We start from the raw sequence: 20,944 nt of genomic DNA, 5'->3' as shown, positions 1-20,944 counted from the left end.
GTGGAGAGTGTACGTACAAAGAGTACCTCCTCAAAAAGAAGGGGAAGATCAAACGAATTCAGGGATGACTGACAAAGAGAAGTGAGACAGATTAATGCATTCATTTTCCCAAATGACATGTAAAAGATGAGAATGATTGCAGGAATTTGCAGCGGGACAAGCTGTTGCACGTTACGACATTACTGATGGAGCCTCCAATAATTTGCTAGTATGGGTGCAGCTTTATTTGACACAAAGTAATACTACTGGTCAGGGCAAAATAAAGGTACTGCTGGGTTCAAGCTAGATCCATCTTAAAGACCCTTTGACATTGAATCTTAAAGTTGACCATTTGTGTTTAGGAGTCTTAATTATTAACAATTATATAAGTTAATACAAATAAAATATTGTTAATTAAACATACCAAGATCTTAAATATACTAAACAAATAACATGACACGAGGTGTTTAATACTTTCATTAAAACAGCCAAATTAAACTCGATAGTGAATCTAGTATATTTTCATTCATGGAGTTCAATTTTGGGAAAAGCAAATCATCTATAATTAATTATAAACTTTTGGCAATTCGATAGCAAGAAGTAGCCAACAGAGAAAGGCAGGAGGCATCGTGAGATAAGAAATCCGGTTATTGGCGATCTCTACTCGACGCAAACTGCAAACTCTCAGATTAGGCGCCATTGCAGTAATATAAAGCAACTCTCGCATAAACTATATGATAGATATTCAAACTGAAAGGTGGGAAAGCGTTCACCGTTGCACTGACCAAAAGCACGTTGCTATCTGAATTTAGTTTTCACAAAAACATAGCCCCAAGTACAGTCATTAACTCAGCTACCAAGACAAAAGATTACTACTACTCAAGAGAGTTAACTTAACCGGTGTTCCTCATCCCTGCTGCAATTCCATTTATAGTAATTAGCAATGCATCTCTAAGTTGTTTGTTATCATCATCACATCTAAGCCTCCTAAGAACCTCCACTTGCAACATGTTCATGGGGTTGAGATACGGGAGCCTGCTCTCTATCAGCCTTCTCAAGCTTCGATTGTTCTCAGATAGTTTCTCATGTCCACTAACCACCAATACATACTTTTCTGTCATCATCAGCTCCCTCCTAAGTTCCGCACCCAGTTCCCGCCTGCTCTCAGACACTAGCACTTCATCGTAATGCTTGGCTATTGGAAAATCGGCCTTTCCTAAAACCATCTCTATAAGGTCGATTGTAGATTGGAAAAATGGCCATTCTTTGTACATGGCTTTCAAGTCCTCTGTGTGACCCTTCTCACAAACACCCTTTAAACCAGCTCCAACACCAAGCCAAGCTGGAAGAACAAATCTGGTCTGGGTCCATGCAAATACCCATGGAATAGCTCGAAGATGTCCGATTCCTGTTGAGGCCTTTCTTCTTGTAGGGCGGCTTCCTATGTTAAGAAAGCCCAGTTCAGCCTGGGGTGTAGCCTCATGGAAGTAGGCAAGGAAATCTGGATTTTCATACACTGTGCTTCGGTAATTCTGGCAACTGATTTTTGAGATCTCCTCCATGAGATTACACCATTTTTGTTCTCGAGGTGGTTGCGGGGGACGCAGAGTTGCGAGGAGCACAGCAGTTGTGTATATTTCTAGCTGTCTAATGGCAGTCTGTGGCAAACCAAATTTCGCCTGCACCATCTCCCCTTGCTCTGTCGAGCGAAGTGTGCCCTGCCAATTCATCAATAGCATTATCAATCACAAACCACAGAAAATATGCCTAATAGCAAAGATATCCCAATGCAACATAAGTTTAGCTCAGAAAGGCTTTGCTACAACATGCAACGTCATTAAAGTTAATGGTAGACCACAAGTGTTAGTTTATGAAATCAATGAAACACAATGCGTAATACATAAGTTCTACCTTGGGACAATAGAATAACAGGACTCGGGAACTCAAGAATTCATCTTTCCAAGTTAACAAAAAGTAGCAAACTGTAAATTGAAGGGACAGAGTAACTTCATCACAATTCACAACAAAAGACAATCAAATAAGTTATTGTAATTTATTACCTTTCAATTGTTCGAATACAAGCTTATCTCCAAAAATATGGAGTATTAAGTTAATAGTTCAATCACAACACCAAATTTCTGAGATATCAACTAAATTGACAACTCACCATTACAGAACCAGGTGGTTGGGACTGAATGGCAAGGTATGTTGGACCACCACCACGACCAATACTCCCTCCTCGGCCATGGAAAAGAGTAACTTTGATTCCAAACTCATTGCAAGCAGCAACAACATCCCCTTGGGCTTTGTAAAGCTCCCATGCAGCAGTGAAGCGCCCAGCATCTTTACCCGAATCAGAATATCCAACCATCACCTGTTTAAAATAACTTTGTAAACACAAGAGATCAATGAGAACTTCAAAATAGATCTTACAAATCGCCATAGAAACAACATACTTCTTGATGCCCATTATGGTTCTTTATAATGTGCTCCCGATACCAGTCAATTGATAATAATTTTCTGATCACTGAACCTGCTCCTCTGAGGTCCTTTACAGTTTCAAACAGGGGAACCACACGCAACCTTCTCAAAAGATATAGATAGAGAAATGTAGTAAGTATGTATACATGTCTAAAATAAACAGTGCCAGAGTTGTGCTAGATCATTTACCCATTACTGAACGTGTCAAACCGCAATGTAAGATGAGCTCTCATTTTTCCCCTTCAGTAATGCTTTATTATTGTTCTATTATTCTTTCCACAGTAAATATCTACAGGCGATTAAATAGTGATTTAAAAGGTTCTGATTTCTTCTGAAACAAAAATATCTTGTAATTTAAAGCTTCCCATCCCACTCCAAATCCCCAGGCCCCTCTTCTCAATCAAAAAAAAAAAAAAGAAAAGATGCAAAGGGACAACCTTCAGCTATGCATTCAGCCACTCCTCTACAAGAGCATATAGGATCATCCATGATAAAAGAGTAGCCCAGAATTTTAATCATATTTAGAGAAAGTGGATGCAAAAAACCAGAACCAGTTCGAGATAAAAAAACTTTAAATCCCAGGGGAAATCATAGTTATCCATTCAGACAAACATATTATTGTGCAATCCTACTTCTAAAATATAATACCATTGAATATATCTAACAGCATATGAGTATCAACTTCTAAGAGGTGCAAACTTACGTTCCACCAGGACATGGTCTCCCTAATTCCCCGCTAACAGCAAGTCGAGCATCTTTCTGCAGAAGCTCCACAGCAAGGACATCGCTTGCCTGCCAATCAGGAGGTATGGGTAACAGTGTTTCGTTTTGTCCCATATAAGAATATAGGCAAAGTTCTTCAAAAGAAATTAAATGACGAAAGGAAAAATAAAAAAGGTTCTGCTATCAACTGCAGATCTTAGAAAATATTTTAAAAGATAGAATAGTTTTAGTAAATCATACATTGGATGCCATAGATATCACATATGCTCCAAGAGAATCACTTCCTAGTTCGGCAGCAACGCGGAAGGTATCTAACACTTCTTTAACATCAGGAGCAACCTGGAAAATATCCAGTTGAAAGAAGAGCTACACGTTAATTAAAGCAATTAAACGAAAGGGAAAATATAAGAAAGGAAAGACTTTGTTCTACCATTTGATTGAAATATTGCAGGAAAGAAGGCACCATCTTCTAAACTCAAATAATGCGCCCCTAAGACGTATGCACCAATGCAAAAACCATCAAGGCCTTAAGGAGAGGCGGTGCATGATAATTGCAAGACGTGTGGATCAGTGTAGCTACTTTCACATTCTAATTAATTAAGGTGTATAAAGACTAACCAACCTCCCACAACCCTTTTTTATTCTTAAATTTGAAACTAGATTGAGGGTTGTCTAAGGAACTATAACCATGCAAGTTTGCTTGGCCATGTGTCCCAAGTTTGGCTTGTTCAAGGAATTCGACATAGTAGGCATGTTGCGTTCCCTTGGCATATTATGTTCCCACAAAAAATGGGTATCTAAGAAGATCTATTGATATCGTAATCTGATATTACCATGATAATCTGACTTTTGTAACAAAATGTGTCCTTATTGTTCACATTTTTGGGACAAAAAATGCCTTGGAATCAAGATTATTCCCGTTTCCTTCAACCAACCAACAGCCTAACATTTTGCACAAGTTTGCTTTCAGCCACCCTACGACCTCGACAATCAAAACCTTGCAACCACCTAGAGTTGATTTTGAGGCATTATGCAATATATTTTTGTTCTTATGCTTAAGGACTACTGATTGTAGGCAGGTTATTCAAATTCTCTTTACTATTGTTATTATTTGTGATGATTACAAGTGGCAATCAAGCAGGTCAAATTGGATTCGGGTCCTAAGCTGTCTCGAGTTAGTTACTTTTAGATTTGAGTTGTTTAATTTTGAATCATTTCAAGTTCACGTTAACTCACATATCCAATCATTTTTATTCAGTTATTTCGGGTTTGGGTTACTTTATTTATTTAGTCACAATGATGCTGTTGTGAGAAGTATGTTCGTATATATGCATTTCGTACATGCCTCGGCCCCTGCTATCAAAGTTCCTGGCTAGCCGCTATACATGCCAATATACTTTTGAAACACCTTACCTCTATAGTAGGAGGAACTAGTGGTCGCTTCCCCTTTAGCTCTTTTGTCAAAAACTCAAGTTTCTTTTCTTCATCCCACTCACTATAAGTACCCATATCCAAATATCTGGTAATTGCATCAAGTGTTTCAGCGTGCCTACCAGATTCCTGTACATTGACAAAAGTTTAGCTAGAACACAAAACATGAGCAGGTCCCAGAATATAACTGAAACCAAAATGCACCTGACGCAAATCAAGCTTCATTAACACCATTCCAAAGGTGACAACTCTCCGAATCAGGTCAGCAAGCCGACCATCCGCTAATATCCCGGCCCCGCATGATTGCTGCGAATTTTAATTAAAGCACATTAATACATTTTAACAGCAGCATGACCTTTCTTCCTACAGCAGGACATGGGAAACTGGAGTAATTACCAGAGACTCATAACATTGAAGCAGCGGTTCCAGAAGTTGATCTGTTGTTTCATAGTAATCCCAAGGATCATATTCACAGGGAAGATCCTCCAGAAGAAGTTCCAGCCGTCTTCGTGTTTTCATGAGCTGAAATTACAGGTCATCGAACACAAATACACTATCATACTGTGGATATTAAAGACCGATTTACCAGAAAAATAAATTTCACAGCCCATGTTTCAATAACTACAACTAATTGATCACCAGTTGTGAAAATAAATTATCAATAGAAAGATTAAAAACCTTCAATGAAATCCATTTCATTTTCTGTCAATATTATCTTACATGTAATGAGCATAATCATTGTTTCACACCTTCTGAACATGACTCCAGCACTAATTTTACATGCAAAACTAGCTCTGCAGAATAAGCATGACACTTAATTATAATTTGTTTCATTCCCTACTCGAAATAATCTTGAAATTCCAGATAAGCTTTTCCTTTACGGTGCCAGTCGAGGCAATTGTCTGCCTCAACTGCTATTGTTGCAATGGTCCTAAAATATAAGGTTTTTTAAAGATCATTTTCACAAAAATATCAAATTTTGCAGCCTAACCTACAAACCTGGCAAAAAGTGTTAAATTTCTATTGCCTTACGATTTCAAATGATAGATGTAACCCTATCATAGCCTAATTAATTGAAATCCAAAACTGTCAAATTATTTTTCAGTCATTTAGCCATTACCATCAGCGCATTTTGCCAAATGCATCTCCATAAGGGTTTCCATTTCCTTAAAACTAAAATTGACACGATCGTAAACATTTTAAATCTTCCAGGTTTTCGGATTTTATTTAACACCATTTCCAACATATATAGAACAGGTAATATCATTTCTTATCCATCTTGTTATTGATGCCTTTAGCTCAATTCTAAGAGCAAGACCATATGCCAGACAAAAATTAAAATCTAAATACCCTCTATAAGAACTAAATCAGCATTTCCAAAACAGAAAAAGGACATGCTCTCTTTGAGCAAGCCATAAATACACGTGGTTCATGCTCCATGAACCAGAACTTTACTTTGGCTATTACATAATTTAACTCATAGAGGCAGCCCAAAAAGAAGCAATACCTTTTCCTTGACATCTCCAAGAACGATTCGATAGGGAGCAATTCCAGGACGTAGAGACGAACTTGGCTCAAGAAGCTTATGGAAGCTGGACCTTCCTATCTGAGATTCTGCAAATAATTTCCTCTGAGCTAGAAGCTGACCAGAGGAGAAAGAACAGCGTGGCGTGACAGCTGATTGTGACCCGTTGGAGTTAGAAACACTTCCATTTGCCAATAATTTGCGTAGATTTTCACTAGAATCCTTCGATGAAATTTCTGAACTAGAAGAGCCCTGACCATCCTAAAAGTTAATTTTAAACTAATTGTTAGCTATGATGATAAACAAAGAACCATTTAAACAGCCAAAAGCTATGAGGGATGACCTCACCTGACGACTTAATGGCATGTAATCAGTCCTGGGGAATTCTAGTTTTGGATACTGAGATCCACCATCATTGTAATCTGTATGAATAAACAGTCAGATAAAATTATTCAATGAAAGAGTATCAGTTCTAAACAAAGGAATAGATTAATGGCATGACCAAAGAAAAAGAAAAGATATATCTAGGCTCATAGCTGTGAACGGATTGTGTAGGACTAGATATAGCATGAAATGTTACTGACAAAATTGAACTTTCTTAGTCCCCATATCCCATGTGAATATTTGTCTCAATTCTGAGAAGGAAGATAAATCTTATAAGAGCATCCCAAACCACCACGACACCAGCACCACAAAAACAAAATTTTTATTACCGGCTACACAAATCCTTTGTGATTGATTAATCATTTTCCATCTTAGAGCAGCAGAGCCAGAGACAAGCAAAAAGTATTGTTCCTTTTCTAATTTTGTATATCATCCTCATCTAAATTCTACACATATAATCATAATAGCACATGAAATCCTTTAGACAGCTTTAGAGACAAGTAAAAATGGTAAAGAGAGAAATGGACAAGGTCTAGTGCCATGGTAATCTTCTCTTGTAGCAAAAAGTAACTAAATATATATACTTGTTCATTTATTGAAATTAAGTAATATGTATATAATTAAAAGTTTTCATGAATAATTAATTCATTTCTATTATGCTTATGATTGTTACGATCAACTAGTAATTCAATACCATATATTCTTGTGCTCATGCTTGAAAACGATGATAATTAGATAATATTCTATTCCTTCCAAAAGACAGATTATGATTCAATCTTAAAGAAATAGCAATATACCACTTCTAATCCAAAAATAACTATCTCCTATTTGAAGTTTTCACTTTTCATTATTTCTAACAATGTACTTTGGCACTGCCTATGAAAATTTCTGGCTTCACTCCTAACACATAATTCGTTACATTGTGGGACAGTTCGAGAGCAATTCATTTGTCTGATTGAAACACAAAAAAAAAAAAAAGACAATGTTTCACATGTTTAATGAAGGGCTCCTCAAATATCATAATAATTAGAGAGACCAAAAACTCTCCAAAAGTATATGCAAAAATAAGGGTGCAAGAGTATTTCCCAAAGTGAAAAAGGACCAAAACTACTTTGCTTTTCTATTTATGTATATACCAGTGCAGGCGGGTAGATCTGCTCTAGCTGGAAGTTGGGTAGGAAGGGATGGAGCTTGTTGGCCATGAAGCTTGAATTGACTTCGGCTTAAAGGTTGGTTCCGACTCTCATGCAGGTCCTCCGATGAGGTTTCTGAAGATAAAACAAAACCTACTCTCAGATTTCAGAAGAAGTAAAAGGATTGAGATTCAGAAAATTAAAACAGATTATAATCCAAAATCTAATAGAATCAAAAGCATTCTAGAAATGACCAAATAGTTCACGAATAGAATCAAAAGCATGTTCCTAACATCAGTTATATCTTCAAGTTTAGGTTTCTTTCAATGAATTTGAAAAATAATCTTCAAAACAATGTGCCGAATTGACATATTTGGTTATCAAGGCCAACTAGATTTATGCTCATCTTAACACTTTCGAAGCTACATGCGCATGACTTTAGCCCCCTAAGAGTAGGTAGTCTTCAATTAGCATAAGATAAGATCAAACTGATATAATAACCATAAAATTCTAGAATACTTGTTTTGAGGTTGAAAAGAACATAAACCTGCCAAACAGCCCACACCTTTTTCTAGAATTTCATGAGCCAATCTGGATAACCTATCATTGCATTGGTTCATGGATAGTTCAAATCTAAGGCTATCAACTTCACGGATGTACAGATCAATGGCCATCCACCTAGACAAAAGTGAGACATCCCTCGTTACCTGAAACAATGAGAAGAAGAGAAAAAAAATGAAGGCATTAGGTACTTGGTCAGAGTAGAAGAAAATAGAAATTCTGGATGGAATTATAAAGATAGGTACTTCTTCAGAGAATGCTAGGAATCAATAGTTGTAACATAGACAAGGTGGGAAGAGGAACATGAAATCTCAACAAAAAAGAAAAGAATAAGTATCAACCTAGAAATTCCAAAACAAAGGTTCCAAAGAGCATTCCCAAAATGAAAGAGTCGTTCAATTTTTAGCATATAAGCCAGTTTTAAAGCAGCCATGAAAGAGCTAGAAAGTAAAAGGATGTAAAGAGCGTCACCTTTGCTGTGACATTAGGATTTCCATCCCTATCACCCCCCATCCAAGAACCAAACTTTATTGGGGTGCATGTTAGTGGAAGTGGCTTTCCTGTATGCTGTAAAAGAAATTGATGAAGAAAAGAAATAATGAGACTGAGAAAGCCAAGAAAGATCGTCTATATATTCAAAGAGCCTATTAGCTTCAAAACAAAAATTGCTATCCCACTTTCTTTAGAGCATTGCTAACACGACGTAAGTAATGAGGTATAGCTTTCCAAAGGGATTGCTCCACAATGTTCAAACCTGATCAAAAATAATATTATTGTCATAGAGAATCTTTTACAAGAAATAAAGCATGCGATTTCTAATATATGTAAAGTGATATACCAGCCCTGGCTTCATCTACAGGAGTAGGTTTGTGGCGTCTAAGTTCATCAGTCTGCCATATAGATGTTATCTCTCTCATCTACAAATGACAAAAGCAATCGTGGTAAAAAAAATAAACAAATAAACAAAAACTGGAAGACATTTTTTCACATGATCACCACAATAGTAAAAACACCAACCCCCCACCCCCATTTCCCTTTATTTTCCTGGAGAGGGGTCAAAAAACAATGCATTGGGGAAAAATACCAGATCTTCAATTAGCATTTCTCGATCTTCATGACCAAGATCAGGTCGGTCATTGTATTCTAACAGATGCTGCAAGGAAAGATAGGCGGACATTCAGATATATAGCTCTAACATAATTTCAAGACTCAAGTAATTAACAATTTTCAGCATAGCCATTTAAGGAACTTACAGCAATTCTTATATGTTTATATTGTAAGGTACGTCGGTTAATTTGGGTGGGATGTGCAGTAAGAACAATCTCAACCTCCTGCAGCAAAAAGAATTTAGAGTTTAAGATAAAAAATAAAGAAGTGAACAACTTTTTGGCATCACTGGTCTTAATATTGCAATTATGTTACTCTTCAATAGTTTGTACAAAAATGAGGGGAAATTGGTAAACTTGATAGCTTTTAGTTAAAGTTGTAAGACAAGCTCACGTTTGTTTGGCTTCGCTGAGGTGAGTTTCACACTTCTCTCAGAAACACACTGAGAAGTTGAAGCTTCTAATACTTAATATTCTTTGCTAATTGGTATTGTTGGATTTGGCAACTGAACAAGGCAATTTTTTTCTTTGGATAAATTACTGAACAAGGCTTTGAAGAAAACTAAACCAAAAGCATTGATAAGAAAATACACCTGCTTGCAAACAGTGTTATAAAGGTCATTTGGAGAAATGCCACCCTGAACCAACTGGTTGAAAATGTCATCACAAGATCTTGATAGATGTGTAACATTTCTCCCCTTACGAACCCTACAAAATTATTATGTCTTAAGTTATTCCAGTTTTCTGATAAAATATAAACTATTATAAAGTTGTTTTGCATTAGCAAAAACTAAAAGAAATAATAATATCACATTAAAAGGAAAACGCAGGACACCTTATATATAGTATGTCTCCAGATTTGTTTGCATTACTTTTACCGGAAATCCGAAATGCAATGCATGCTTTTGCAAGTAGGCACTTAGAAATTAACATGGCCTATTCCTTTATAGTTCATCCACCACTGATTCACAGAATAAATGAGGAAGGCAGAGGAAAAATGCTTGAGAAAGGAAACCATTTCCAGAGTTTCGATTAGAAACGACAAACTAACATAAAAAAATTTTCGCAGCACTCAGAGTTGTTGAAAAAGAAAATCTACCTGAAGTTACATACATAAAACTTTAAAATAATTCAAGTGCAACAGAGGTCTACAATTCTACATGCATTATTCCTTAGAAATTAACAAGTGAAATGAACTCATGAAATGTCAACAGTTGATAACCTACATCCCATTACCTGTGATGGGTCTCAGCGATTCCCATCAAATTGAGGTAATGGCTAAAAGCACGAGCCAATGTCAAGGCTTCCTCTAATGTCATCTTCGATATCTCAGATGCTAGCTGCTTCTCTAGCAACTCTGCCATATCCTCTATCCCGGACAACCGCATATTAGAAGCACTCTACAACATCAAAAAACTAGGAAAAAATCATTCTCAATAAATCTTTCCCCTTTGTTTGCTTTGTGGAAAATGGTAGGAAAGAAAATGTAAAGTCAAATTCTAACATGCACTTGCACACAAAGAAAATAGACAATCAAGCTTTGATTCAGTTAATTTAACTTTTATCCAGAAACAAGTAAATAAATATAGTATCATAAAAGTACAAAATAGAATTTCTCCTCTTCCTTTATTTTACACTTCTCGTTTGAGTATAATTTCTCAGCAATCAAACAGAATCAAATAACATCTCCAAAAAAGAAAAACAATAAAGGAAAGAGCTAACAAAAAGATATACTAGTAAAGACTTTTTTTAGGAAGAAAAACAAATTAGCTATTTGTCTGAGTTGATTTATCGGTTTTGTTTTCAAACTAAATCATCGTAAACCGTAATTTTGCCACACCTTCCTTCCACACTTACGTTTCTTTTCCACCACTTTCTAAGCAACCAAACAGAAGCATTAGCAAAATTTTTTTAAAAAAAAGCAGAAAATAATAATTAAACAGGAAAGAAATCTGCAGAAGAAACACTCAAAAGGACACCATCGATAAGATGAAAAAGAAAAAAGCAACCACAAAAATAAACACAGTATTCTTTTTTTTTTTTTTTTGCTTTTCCATTTTTAAATAATTATTTTGTTCGGACGGTAACCTTGGTCTCTCTGTTTCATTTCATAAACAGCAAAAGAGAAATGAGAAAACACGCAACGAAATCAAATAAACGAATGAATGAGAGAAAAAGAAAAAGGCAAAGATGATATAGAGGAGCCGAACCAGACCTGAGCGAGGAGCCGATTCCTCTCGAGCTTGTCCATAAACTGGCCGCCTACTTCTCTCTGCAAGACATCGTTGAGCAGATTCCCCAGCAGCTTACAGTCATCCTCGAAGCTCTGAAATGAGATTTCCTCCGCTATATCGTCCGTCGTGTCCGTCATTGCTTTGCCGCCAAATCGAAACCGAGAAAAAAAAAAAGTGAGTCGAAGCAGCAGAGGAAGAGGGAGGGGGAGAGGTGAATGTATATGAGTTTCTATGAATTATGATACTATGAGTCAGCAATGAGCAACAGCATCTCCGTTAAAAAAACTTGAAATGGGCAGTAGTAGTACGAATATTTCTGTTAATGTGGGGCCTATAATTTTTACCAGCATGTGATGCCAAGGATTCCTGACACGTGGCTATCTCTTGCGACATTGCCGGCCTGTTTTTCTCAGGTCTCCTGGTAGCACTGAAACCGTGCCCATCCCCCGGGCCACGTCACCAATGTTCACTTTTTCATTTTTCTTTTCATTTCGGTTTTATTATGTCAATGGGAATTATACTTTCATCAGATTCGCTCATAAATGTAAGATTCCCGGAGTATCTTCTTATTTTATGATTATACTTCTTTTGTAGCATCTAAATTAGATTTTTGCTTTAAATTTGTATCCAAATAAATCTTTGACTCTAACCGAAAATTAATTATTACTAAATTTAATATTTTTTTATTTAGGTGACATGTGACTCGAGAAGTTGAGGTTATAATTTGATTATATTATCAAATTAAATATATCCATAAACTGTTATGTCATCATATCATATATCATGATAATATAAAATATTAAATAATTTTAAATTAAAATTAAGAGTTTATTTGAATAAAAATAAAAATGAAATACTCATTTACATGAGAATAACTTTTTTACTATATTAAACTTTATTATTTGTCAAAAAATTAATTGTGCAAATGACGTTTAACAATAACGAAAACAAATAAATAAAGATGAGATAAGCATTGATTGCTTATGAAACTTTTTGGTGAAAATGAGTGGTTCCTATCCTAATTCATATGCATAGTATATAATAATAATAAAAAAGGTCGGATCATGTCATGTGGTCCCTGTTGGATTTAACATCATTATCGCAAGAGTCCAAAATTAAAATTACTGGCATTAAAACCAACCCAAGTTTTAATAATCCCACCATTTTCATTAATAATAATAATAAATAAGAATGGTTGGGGTGTCATTATGATGGATAGGATGCCTTTCAGCATCATTTAAGCCCCAAAATGCAAAGGACTGGGGGATCCTTTTTTCACCCACAAATTCAGCTTTCTTCTACTCTAATCTAAATATTCCCATCGACTTGCTCTATTGTCTCACTCAAATACTATGAGCAATCAAAATTAACCATAATGCAAGAATGCTTGTTTTGTTTAAGCTAATTAGCAAGCCCTTTTTCCAACTTGTCATGCTGAATTAAAACGGACAAATGTGTGCTGAGCTAGATGATCTGATCCCGCTGATTGAGATTCAATGGTCCCAATACTTTTGGTCCCACAAAATGTCAAATCAATCAAGCACCACCTTCCAATGGTCCAACCCCATTTGGCCAAAATCGTATGCACAATACGGCCAAAATGACATTGCATTTACTGTTCTAAGGATATGATCATAATTTTCCAGTGGGTTCCACTAAGTTTTGATTTATTATCAACTTTTGCTACTTCCTACGATCAATCATATGTGGTTGTGACCGCGTTTGTTCAACATTTTGCCTTTTCGTTCGTGTGTTAATGTGATCGGGTACCGGGGGCCGTGGCTATGAATTTTGATCTTTGGGATGCACAGAGAGCCAAGTTTTTCCCTCACCATTAAATGTTTGTGGGCAAGATAAAGAGTCATTAGAGATATGGTTCTTGTAATTTTGTTTTGTATTGTATTGTATTGTAGCAAATGTAGCACATGCCACATGTCATGAATCAATTTTGTCTTGGATTATAATAGGTTAAAACTGTATAAGAGATTGAGTCTTTTGTATTTATGAAATAAATGTTTTCTTTCTAAACATTATAACGATTCATGGTGATATTTTTAAAAATATTTGTTAAGTCTTTAGGACAAAAACCTTACAGAAAAAAAATATTTTTATTTCAAACATTGTAATGAGTATTGTTTAAATACTTGTAAAATCTTGTAAACTATTTATAAGAGTGAGCAGTTGATAAATTGTTGAACTGTTTTACTTGTAAAGGTATATTTGTAGTGAATTATCTAAGGTTGTCCCTATAGCTTGACGATGGCTTGTCTTGATTCATTTGTACTCATTTTCATATTAATAAAATATTTTATTTTATTTGATTCTAATGGTTACATAACACTCGATATGTTTTATGATTTCAATGTGCGTTGTTTTAGTTTAATTTATTATTATTGTTGATATTTGATAAGATATGAACGAATTATTAGCTGACTTACTTAAAATCATTCACTCAAATATCATACGAACTATCATATATTTAAATAAAGAGTTTTAACTCGTGACACCATTCTTTGCACATGGCAAAAGGCAACTGCCTTTTTTTAGCTATGTTTGCAAATAGTAATTCAATTTTATTTTATTTTATTTTATAAAGATCAATGATCCCAAGATTTATATACAATGGTAAGTGTAGAGTATGCTTATAACTTATACTTAGGGACAAGGCATAGGTCCTTTACAATCGATCAATTGATCGGTGTCGATAGGTAATCAATGATAGATTTAAACAATTCGATTTAACAGCATTTCCAAATGAAACCAATCAATGCACCTTCCTACTTGTCCTATATTTTAAACACTCAATTTCTTACTTTGTCAAGTTAATTGTTTATATTCAAAAATTTTATTATAATTTTAATATTCTTTTATCATTTTATTAATTAAAGGCTATTTTGTAATAATAAAATAATGATTCTATTAATTAATAAAAGATAGAGTTGTTTTTAAGAAAACAATCAATTATTTTCAAGAAAATTTATCCCTACAATTTTCTTGAATATTTTTTCTAATTTTTTATTAAAAAATTCAAAATTCACATAAAATACTAATTAAAAACTAATAATGAAACTAAAATGGGATAATAGTGATGACATCAATCAATCAATCATACACTTTCATAGATGAAAAATGTTGAAAAATTCCCTCATTTTCTCTTGTTTTCGATGGGCTTTGGGTCTTGGGCTGGATTCGGACTCCTAAAATTTGGACCTACTAGCATAGCCCATTCTCCCTGTTTTTTTTTCTGATTTGGTCTCAAAATCAAAGACCCGTCAACTAAAAACAGTTGAAACAAAAAAAAAGAAAGTGATAAATCTACTCTAAAAACAGAGGACGACGTCACCTCTGCGCCTCTGATTTATTCCAAGTGGGAAAACAATGAGGTCTCATCACTCTCACAAGAAACCCGCGCTTCTCCCTCTCCTTTGCGCTGCTGCATTTTTTTCTCTTCTTGTTTTCGGAATCCAATCTTCTTTCTTCGCAGGTTCTTTTCTTGGAAAATTGTTAACTGTTGATTCTTCCTTTATTACTTCTTTCCGAATCTTGGCCTAATCGATGTTTCCTTCTCAGGTCCTAGTGACAAAAAAGTAGATCTCAGTAAAGAACAAGTGCGGGTATCTGATCTCGACACCGAGGAAGTGAGGATTTTATCAGACTTTCAGAGCAGCATTCAACAATGCGTGGTTTGTTCTTTTTCCCAGTTCTTTTCATACTTAATTCTTCGATAGTAGTTTGATATTTTGACTTTTGTTGTTAAGTTTATGTTGCTGAAAATGGAACGAAAGAAGAAGAAGAAGCTTGGATTAGTTTTGTTGAATCTGAATGCTGCTTGATCTAGAATTAGCTCAATTGAATCATTAGCTAAATAGAAGGAAACTACTTTGAATTTTTGTATGTTTGGCTGTTTAGTTAATGATAATTGTATATTGTTACTGAAATGTGCATTTTTTGATTATATTACTGAGCTTGAATTGGTGTAGGCGAACAGAGGACTTGGACTCACTGCACATATTATCGATCATTGCAAATTGGTTCTTAAGTTTCCTCCAGGCACAAATAGCACCTGGGTCTGGCTCTCTTTACTTTCTCTTCATGATTCAATTTTCTTCTCAATTCAAATGTCCTTGAATGCTGATTGTTATGCTTTTCTGGTTGCAGTATAATGCGCAGTTTAAGGTTTTTGAACCATTGGAGTACAGTTATGATGTTTGCGATACCATTCTATTGTGGGAACAGGTTAATGTCCAATCCTTCTTCTTGTTATATTTGCCTCCCGAGGAGATCATTTGTACTGATGTGTCTTTATGAATGCAGTACCGTAACATGACGACAGTGTTGACTAGAGAATATCTAGATGCTCGACCAGATGGGTGGTTGGACTATGCGGCAAAAAGGATTGCACAATTGTATGATTTTCTAGAAAAATACTCTATGGTTTATCTTCTCTGATTCTTAGATTTGGTTTTACAGAATTTGGTGCAATATATGCTTTTCTGAATTAGGTAAGTTTGTGAACTTTGTTTGTTGTGGCTTGTAGGGGAGCTGATAAGTGCTTCAATCGAACTCTTTGTGAAGAACATCTTAAGTTGCTTCTACCAACAAAGCCCCCTTTCCATCCACGGCAGTTTCGCACATGTGCGGTTGTTGGGAACTCAGGTGATCTCTTAAAGACAAGGTTTGGGAAAGAAATTGATAGTCATGATGCTGTTATTCGAGACAATGAGGCTCCTGTCAATGAGGTAAAATGAAAATCTAATACTAAAACCAAATGAGTAATCCAATTCTCTGATAGCTCCAATATTGTTTCTTGCCGTATATTTACTTTTCCCCTATGTCACTTCAAGGAATGGAATAGTACATGAACAATTCTCCCTTGAGGCAATTTCTTCCGTAAATGCATGTTCTACTAGGCATTCCTTTGGGTCTTTGTTCTTCTGGTGTCAGTTTGTATTTAATCTAAAAAAAATGCTTATCTCCCTTAACACTCACTCAACAGAAATATGCCAAATATGTTGGTCTGAAGAGGGATTTCCGCCTTGTAGTACGGGGTGCTGCTCGAAACATGGTTAAGATTGTCAATGGATCTGGTGAGTGTGTCTATGTTAATGTTACTGATAAAGTCTTGGATCTTATCTTGCATACTCTTATTTTCATTTCCCTTTCTACATATTGGGGAAAAAGAAAGCTACCGTTCTTTCCGGTGGTGTGTTATTTGTGTTCTTTGGGAGAGTCATAGGATCTGTTATTTTCCTATTTCATTGTGGATGCATTATGTAATTTGCTATCCTTTGTGCCTGCATCAGTTCAATATGAAACTTGAATTACTTGTTGGTGTCATGATAAGCTTTGTAGTTGTGTCTAAATGAGCCTCTACTTTGTTTTCAGTGTTGTAGTGTGGGAAAAGGCAAGGCTAACCTGGTTGACTTTGTTGGTTTTCTCTATCTCCTGTATCTCTTTTATGTTATTTGTTGCTATTGCTCTCATCAGCAAACATGTTTTCATGCATGCATGCATGTATTGGCGTCTATGATGTTGAAACAAATACTCACATGCTTGTTTTTTCATGCAGATGATGAGGTACTTATAATCAAGAGTGTAACCCATAGGGATTTTAATGCAATGATTAAGGTGAGGGTCCATATCTCAGGAAATAAAAAATGTTTATTTGTATTCAGTAGCTGGTTGAGTGAAAAAAGAACTGAATTTGAAGTTGGCCGCTATGATGGCATATGCGATTTTGGAGTGTTAATACCAGTTATCAGATCAAACGCCAGCGATTCTTAAGAGTGCTACCTTCAGTGTTATTTATAATTGTTTGCTGTTGGTTTTGTTTCTTGCTAGGGTAGCTTTTAGTAATACTATCATTTCTTGTGATGATTGCACAAACAAATACTCAATTTATGAGCTGGTTTTTCCATGTCACAATTAAATATTTTGTTTGATTTGCATCACAGAGCATTCCAAATCCTGTTTATCTCTTTCAAGGAATCGTTCTACGTAGGGGTGCGAAAGGAACTGGAATGAAATCTATAGAGCTAGCACTTTCTATGTGTGACATTGTTGATATATATGGTTTCACTGTCGATCCAGGCTACACTGAATGGTCAGTTAATTCTTCTATTATTTCTCCTTAGCTCTGTTGGATTTATTTTTTCTTCTGAATCTAGTGCCCCACATTAAGATTTTCATATAAAATTACTTGTTACTTTTATCAGTTTGTCTCCAATTGTTTTGAATTTGAGGCTTAAATGTATTAAATATAGTATTGTAGACAAATTTTTGTCTTTAATTCTGTGAGTTCAATCTGAGAAGAATGCTTAAGATTTTCTAGTTTGCATTCTGAAAAACAGAAATTAGTTATATAGCGTTGCTGTCCATAAGTTTGTATTGCTGGTTAATTTTTGAAGAAGATGAAAGTTGACTTTGAAATATTACGAGTATGTGGTAGAAAAACAGTGATATGTTCTCCAACACTTTTTCAACTGAGTCATTATTATTGTTATTTTTTTCCTGGTGAATTTGAGTCTTTTTTCTTGTACATATGATGATTTGCTATTGCTTTTTCCCCCAACTTCTTGCTTATGGTTTTCACAATGTTTTTTGTAGGACAAGGTACTTCTCTACACCGAGGAAAGGGCATAATCCACTTCAAGGAAGAGCATACTACCAACTGCTAGAGTGCCTTGGTGTATGATATTTGCCCCTACAAAATACTGTGAAGGCTTTAAATTCCAATTTTTATCACCGTATGCCTCAAAACAATATCCCATCGAGTGACATTCATGGTATATGCTTTCCAGGTTATCAGGATTCATTCTCCTATGAGAGCCAAGAGGAAGCAAGACTGGTCAGATGTGCCAAGTCGAGAAATGATAAGCAGAGCTCATGCAGCTGCCTTGCACTTAAAAAGGGGTGCAGCTGGTCTGTTGGGACAGTTTGATAGTTGCAAGTTTTGGGGCAACGTGGACCCTGACAAAAGTGGGCCTATTTCAGGGTCTTCAGACATGAGTCGGGTTAGGAAACATTCGAATTACAGCAAATGGGAAATCATGCCTTTTGAGAGTCTTAGAAAGGAAGCCCAAGATCATTATAACCAAATGGAAGGTGTTTCTCTGTACAAAATGGATGGCAACAAATTGGACGATCTGGTATGCGTGAGGCATTCCTCAAAATCTGAGGTATAAGAAATGCTACATGTTGGTGCCCCTTCTGCATTCTTTGGGGTTTGATTGGGAGAACCCATATCTTATCACCAGCAATCAGGTGGCCTTTTTGGACTAGAGATCTGCCAAGTCGAGAGCTCATAGTGTTCTCCCATTTCGAAAATCTTACAGTAATCCGAATGCATCCCCTGAAGCAGTGTGTTATAAGTTTCTTGACTCTTAAGTGGGAAAAAGGAACCATAGAAGACAACTGTGGTCACTTCTCTGACAAACTATGATTACAGGTTTTGTTTTGTTCACCTCGCTCTCTATTTTTCTGATATGAAGTGTGTAATGCTCCTACTAATTATATCAGAATATCTCCATAAAGGCAGCCTTGCAAACTTGAAATGGTGCAATTGCCGGGTGTAGTACTAAGTAGGCACTCGATTCTTGTCATCAACTTTAACCGGTTTCTTCTTGATAATGTATTATTTATGGAGAGCACAGTTAAAACTCGTTCTTCCCAATTGAAATTTTTTATACTGTCATCCCATTTACTATGATAACTAAATTTGTTTTTATTCTTCTCTGTTTCTTGCTAAAAAAGAAAAGAAAAGGAATTTTCTACCAATGTTTTCAAACTTTATAGAGCTCTTTCCTATGGCCTGGCTGTCCAATTGCATTTTGCCACGCCAGAAAATGCAACTTATCTGGGGAAAGCGCGGTCTGCGGAGTAAAACGACGTCGTCCCTTCCTCCCCTTCGGCGTTAAGTTTAAAATATTTAATATCCCCCTATAAAAGGCCGCTTTCACTTTCCGCCGCCAACGGTGGAAATCGGATTGGAGGAGAAGCAAACGGGACGCTTGGACCTGTTGAATAGCAAAGAGAATATGCAAAACAGTGTCGTGATGATGGCGGAAACGAAGCCCGTACCACGAGTAGGGGTGGTATTGTTCGTGTTAAAAGGAAACTCGGTCCTGTTGGGGCGCCGCCGCTCCTCCATCGGTGACTCCACCTTCGCTCTCCCCGGCGGCCACCTCGAGTTTGGTCCGTAACTCACAACATATTTAAATGAATAAATTGTTTTCCTCTTTTAATTTAATTTGTTCTTTTATATTTGAGAAATTGTTAGTAGTAACTAAAAGAATTGCTTGCAGGAGAGAGCTTTGAGGAGTGCGGTGCTAGAGAGCTGAAGGAGGAGACCGGGTTGGAAATGGGTAAAGCAGACTTCTTAACAGTGACCAACAACCTCTTCCTGGAGGAAACCAAGCCCGCCCATTACGTTACCATCTTCCTGCGTGCAGTGTTGGCGGACCCTAATCAAGTGCCACAAAACCTGGAGCCAAACAAGTGCCATGGCTGGGATTGGTATGATTGGGATAATCTTCCCCAGCCTTTGTTTTGGCCATTGGAGAAGATGGTACGATCTGGCTTCAATCCCTTTCCGTCGGAATGCGTTTTAGGACTGGATGGTCAATGAGTCATATAAGGTGGACTTATAGTATATAGTATTGAAATACCTACCCCCCATACGAGTATGGTGAAGAACCCTGGTTAAGATTTGAGTAGATGTATTCAAAGCTGAGTTGGCTTTTTCTGAGTTAGTTTTCATGGAGCTTGGTGGCACTGTCAACATATCTACATTGTATTCACCAATAATTGATCAAAGTTATTTTGGCTGATTCCTGTTTCTCTTTTGAACATCTTACAAATGAATCCAGGTTTCCTGAGTATGAATGACTAAAGTGTTTTTAATTAGAAGGACTTGGCAAAATGGCTTTAGTGATGCGTATTTTGTGAGTCTCAATCTAAAGTTTCATTTCTCTTGGTGATTACATTGTATATTCCTAGATGATTCTTGTAAGAGCAACACCTTATTCCAAATTTGCTTTGAAAAGGAACAACTAAAAAACAAATGATCCGCTACCTTGAACAGCTTGTGCACAGTGTAAGGCAAAGCTGTATAAGATAAACACATTAATTAGAAAGTCCAAAGCCAGAGAAGAAAAGAAGCGGTAAAACTCTGGGGATTTAAAACACCAGTTCCAGAAAACAGGGATGAAAGCTTTTTGGATTGGAATTATAGGTCAGTTGCGGGTGGGGTGTTGATCAAAGCATATCGACTTTCCTCTCTTTCTGCTTGGCTTTTTAACTATTATTAATCAGTGGTCCGTCTCTTTCGGTTTGTGAACTCTTTCTCCTGCTTCATCTTTCGGCGGGACCAATAACCTTGTTTTATTA

The 20,944-nt window shown here is 36.1% G+C and overlaps 3 protein-coding genes across 5 annotated transcripts; 2 read left to right on the top strand and 1 right to left on the bottom strand.

Moving 5' to 3' along the window:
• Positions 1 to 754: 754 nt before the first annotated feature.
• Positions 755 to 11,825, bottom strand: PPC4 (phosphoenolpyruvate carboxylase 4). Of its 3 annotated transcripts, none has more exons than XM_007046290.3 (20): positions 11,539 to 11,825; positions 10,560 to 10,723; positions 9,917 to 10,031; positions 9,471 to 9,548; positions 9,302 to 9,370; positions 9,056 to 9,134; positions 8,895 to 8,971; positions 8,689 to 8,784; positions 8,204 to 8,363; positions 7,660 to 7,791; positions 6,488 to 6,561; positions 6,122 to 6,400; positions 5,011 to 5,136; positions 4,819 to 4,920; positions 4,597 to 4,743; positions 3,424 to 3,522; positions 3,164 to 3,252; positions 2,436 to 2,562; positions 2,147 to 2,353; positions 755 to 1,697 (listed from the first exon to the last, which is right to left on the bottom strand). In XM_007046290.3, the coding sequence occupies exons 1-20, from the start codon at positions 11,692 to 11,694 to the stop codon at positions 873 to 875; spliced, it is 3,201 nt and encodes a 1,066-aa protein (XP_007046352.3). In that variant the 5' UTR covers positions 11,695 to 11,825; the 3' UTR covers positions 755 to 872. The 3 variants fall into 3 exon arrangements, with proteins under 3 accessions (XP_007046352.3, XP_017971375.2, XP_088659570.1); XM_018115886.2 differs by having other exon boundaries at positions 8,222 to 8,363; XM_088803444.1 differs by having other exon boundaries at positions 10,560 to 10,739; positions 11,539 to 11,664.
• Positions 11,826 to 14,862: 3,037 nt separating this feature from the next.
• On the top strand, positions 14,863 to 19,217 carry MGP2 (MALE GAMETOPHYTE DEFECTIVE 2). Its single transcript, XM_007046288.3, has 11 exons — positions 14,863 to 15,041; positions 15,128 to 15,240; positions 15,538 to 15,624; positions 15,716 to 15,793; positions 15,872 to 15,963; positions 16,095 to 16,296; positions 16,554 to 16,644; positions 17,127 to 17,185; positions 17,512 to 17,660; positions 18,164 to 18,245; positions 18,358 to 19,217. The coding sequence occupies exons 1-11, from the start codon at positions 14,936 to 14,938 to the stop codon at positions 18,739 to 18,741; spliced, it is 1,443 nt and encodes a 480-aa protein (XP_007046350.1). The 5' UTR covers positions 14,863 to 14,935; the 3' UTR covers positions 18,742 to 19,217.
• A 145-nt stretch (positions 19,218 to 19,362) lies between these two features.
• NUDX1 (nudix hydrolase 1) lies at positions 19,363 to 20,436 on the top strand. Its single transcript, XM_018116235.2, has 2 exons — positions 19,363 to 19,750; positions 19,861 to 20,436. The coding sequence occupies exons 1-2, from the start codon at positions 19,594 to 19,596 to the stop codon at positions 20,181 to 20,183; spliced, it is 480 nt and encodes a 159-aa protein (XP_017971724.2). The 5' UTR covers positions 19,363 to 19,593; the 3' UTR covers positions 20,184 to 20,436.
• The last annotated feature ends 508 nt before the right edge of the window (positions 20,437 to 20,944 follow it).

Source organism: Theobroma cacao, chromosome 2 (genome assembly GCF_053813885.1).
Source record: "Theobroma cacao isolate CCN51 chromosome 2, ASM5381388v1, whole genome shotgun sequence".
In the NCBI taxonomy this organism is placed as follows: domain Eukaryota; kingdom Viridiplantae; phylum Streptophyta; class Magnoliopsida; order Malvales; family Malvaceae; genus Theobroma; species Theobroma cacao.
This window is presented reverse-complemented; position numbering and strand designations above follow the sequence as displayed.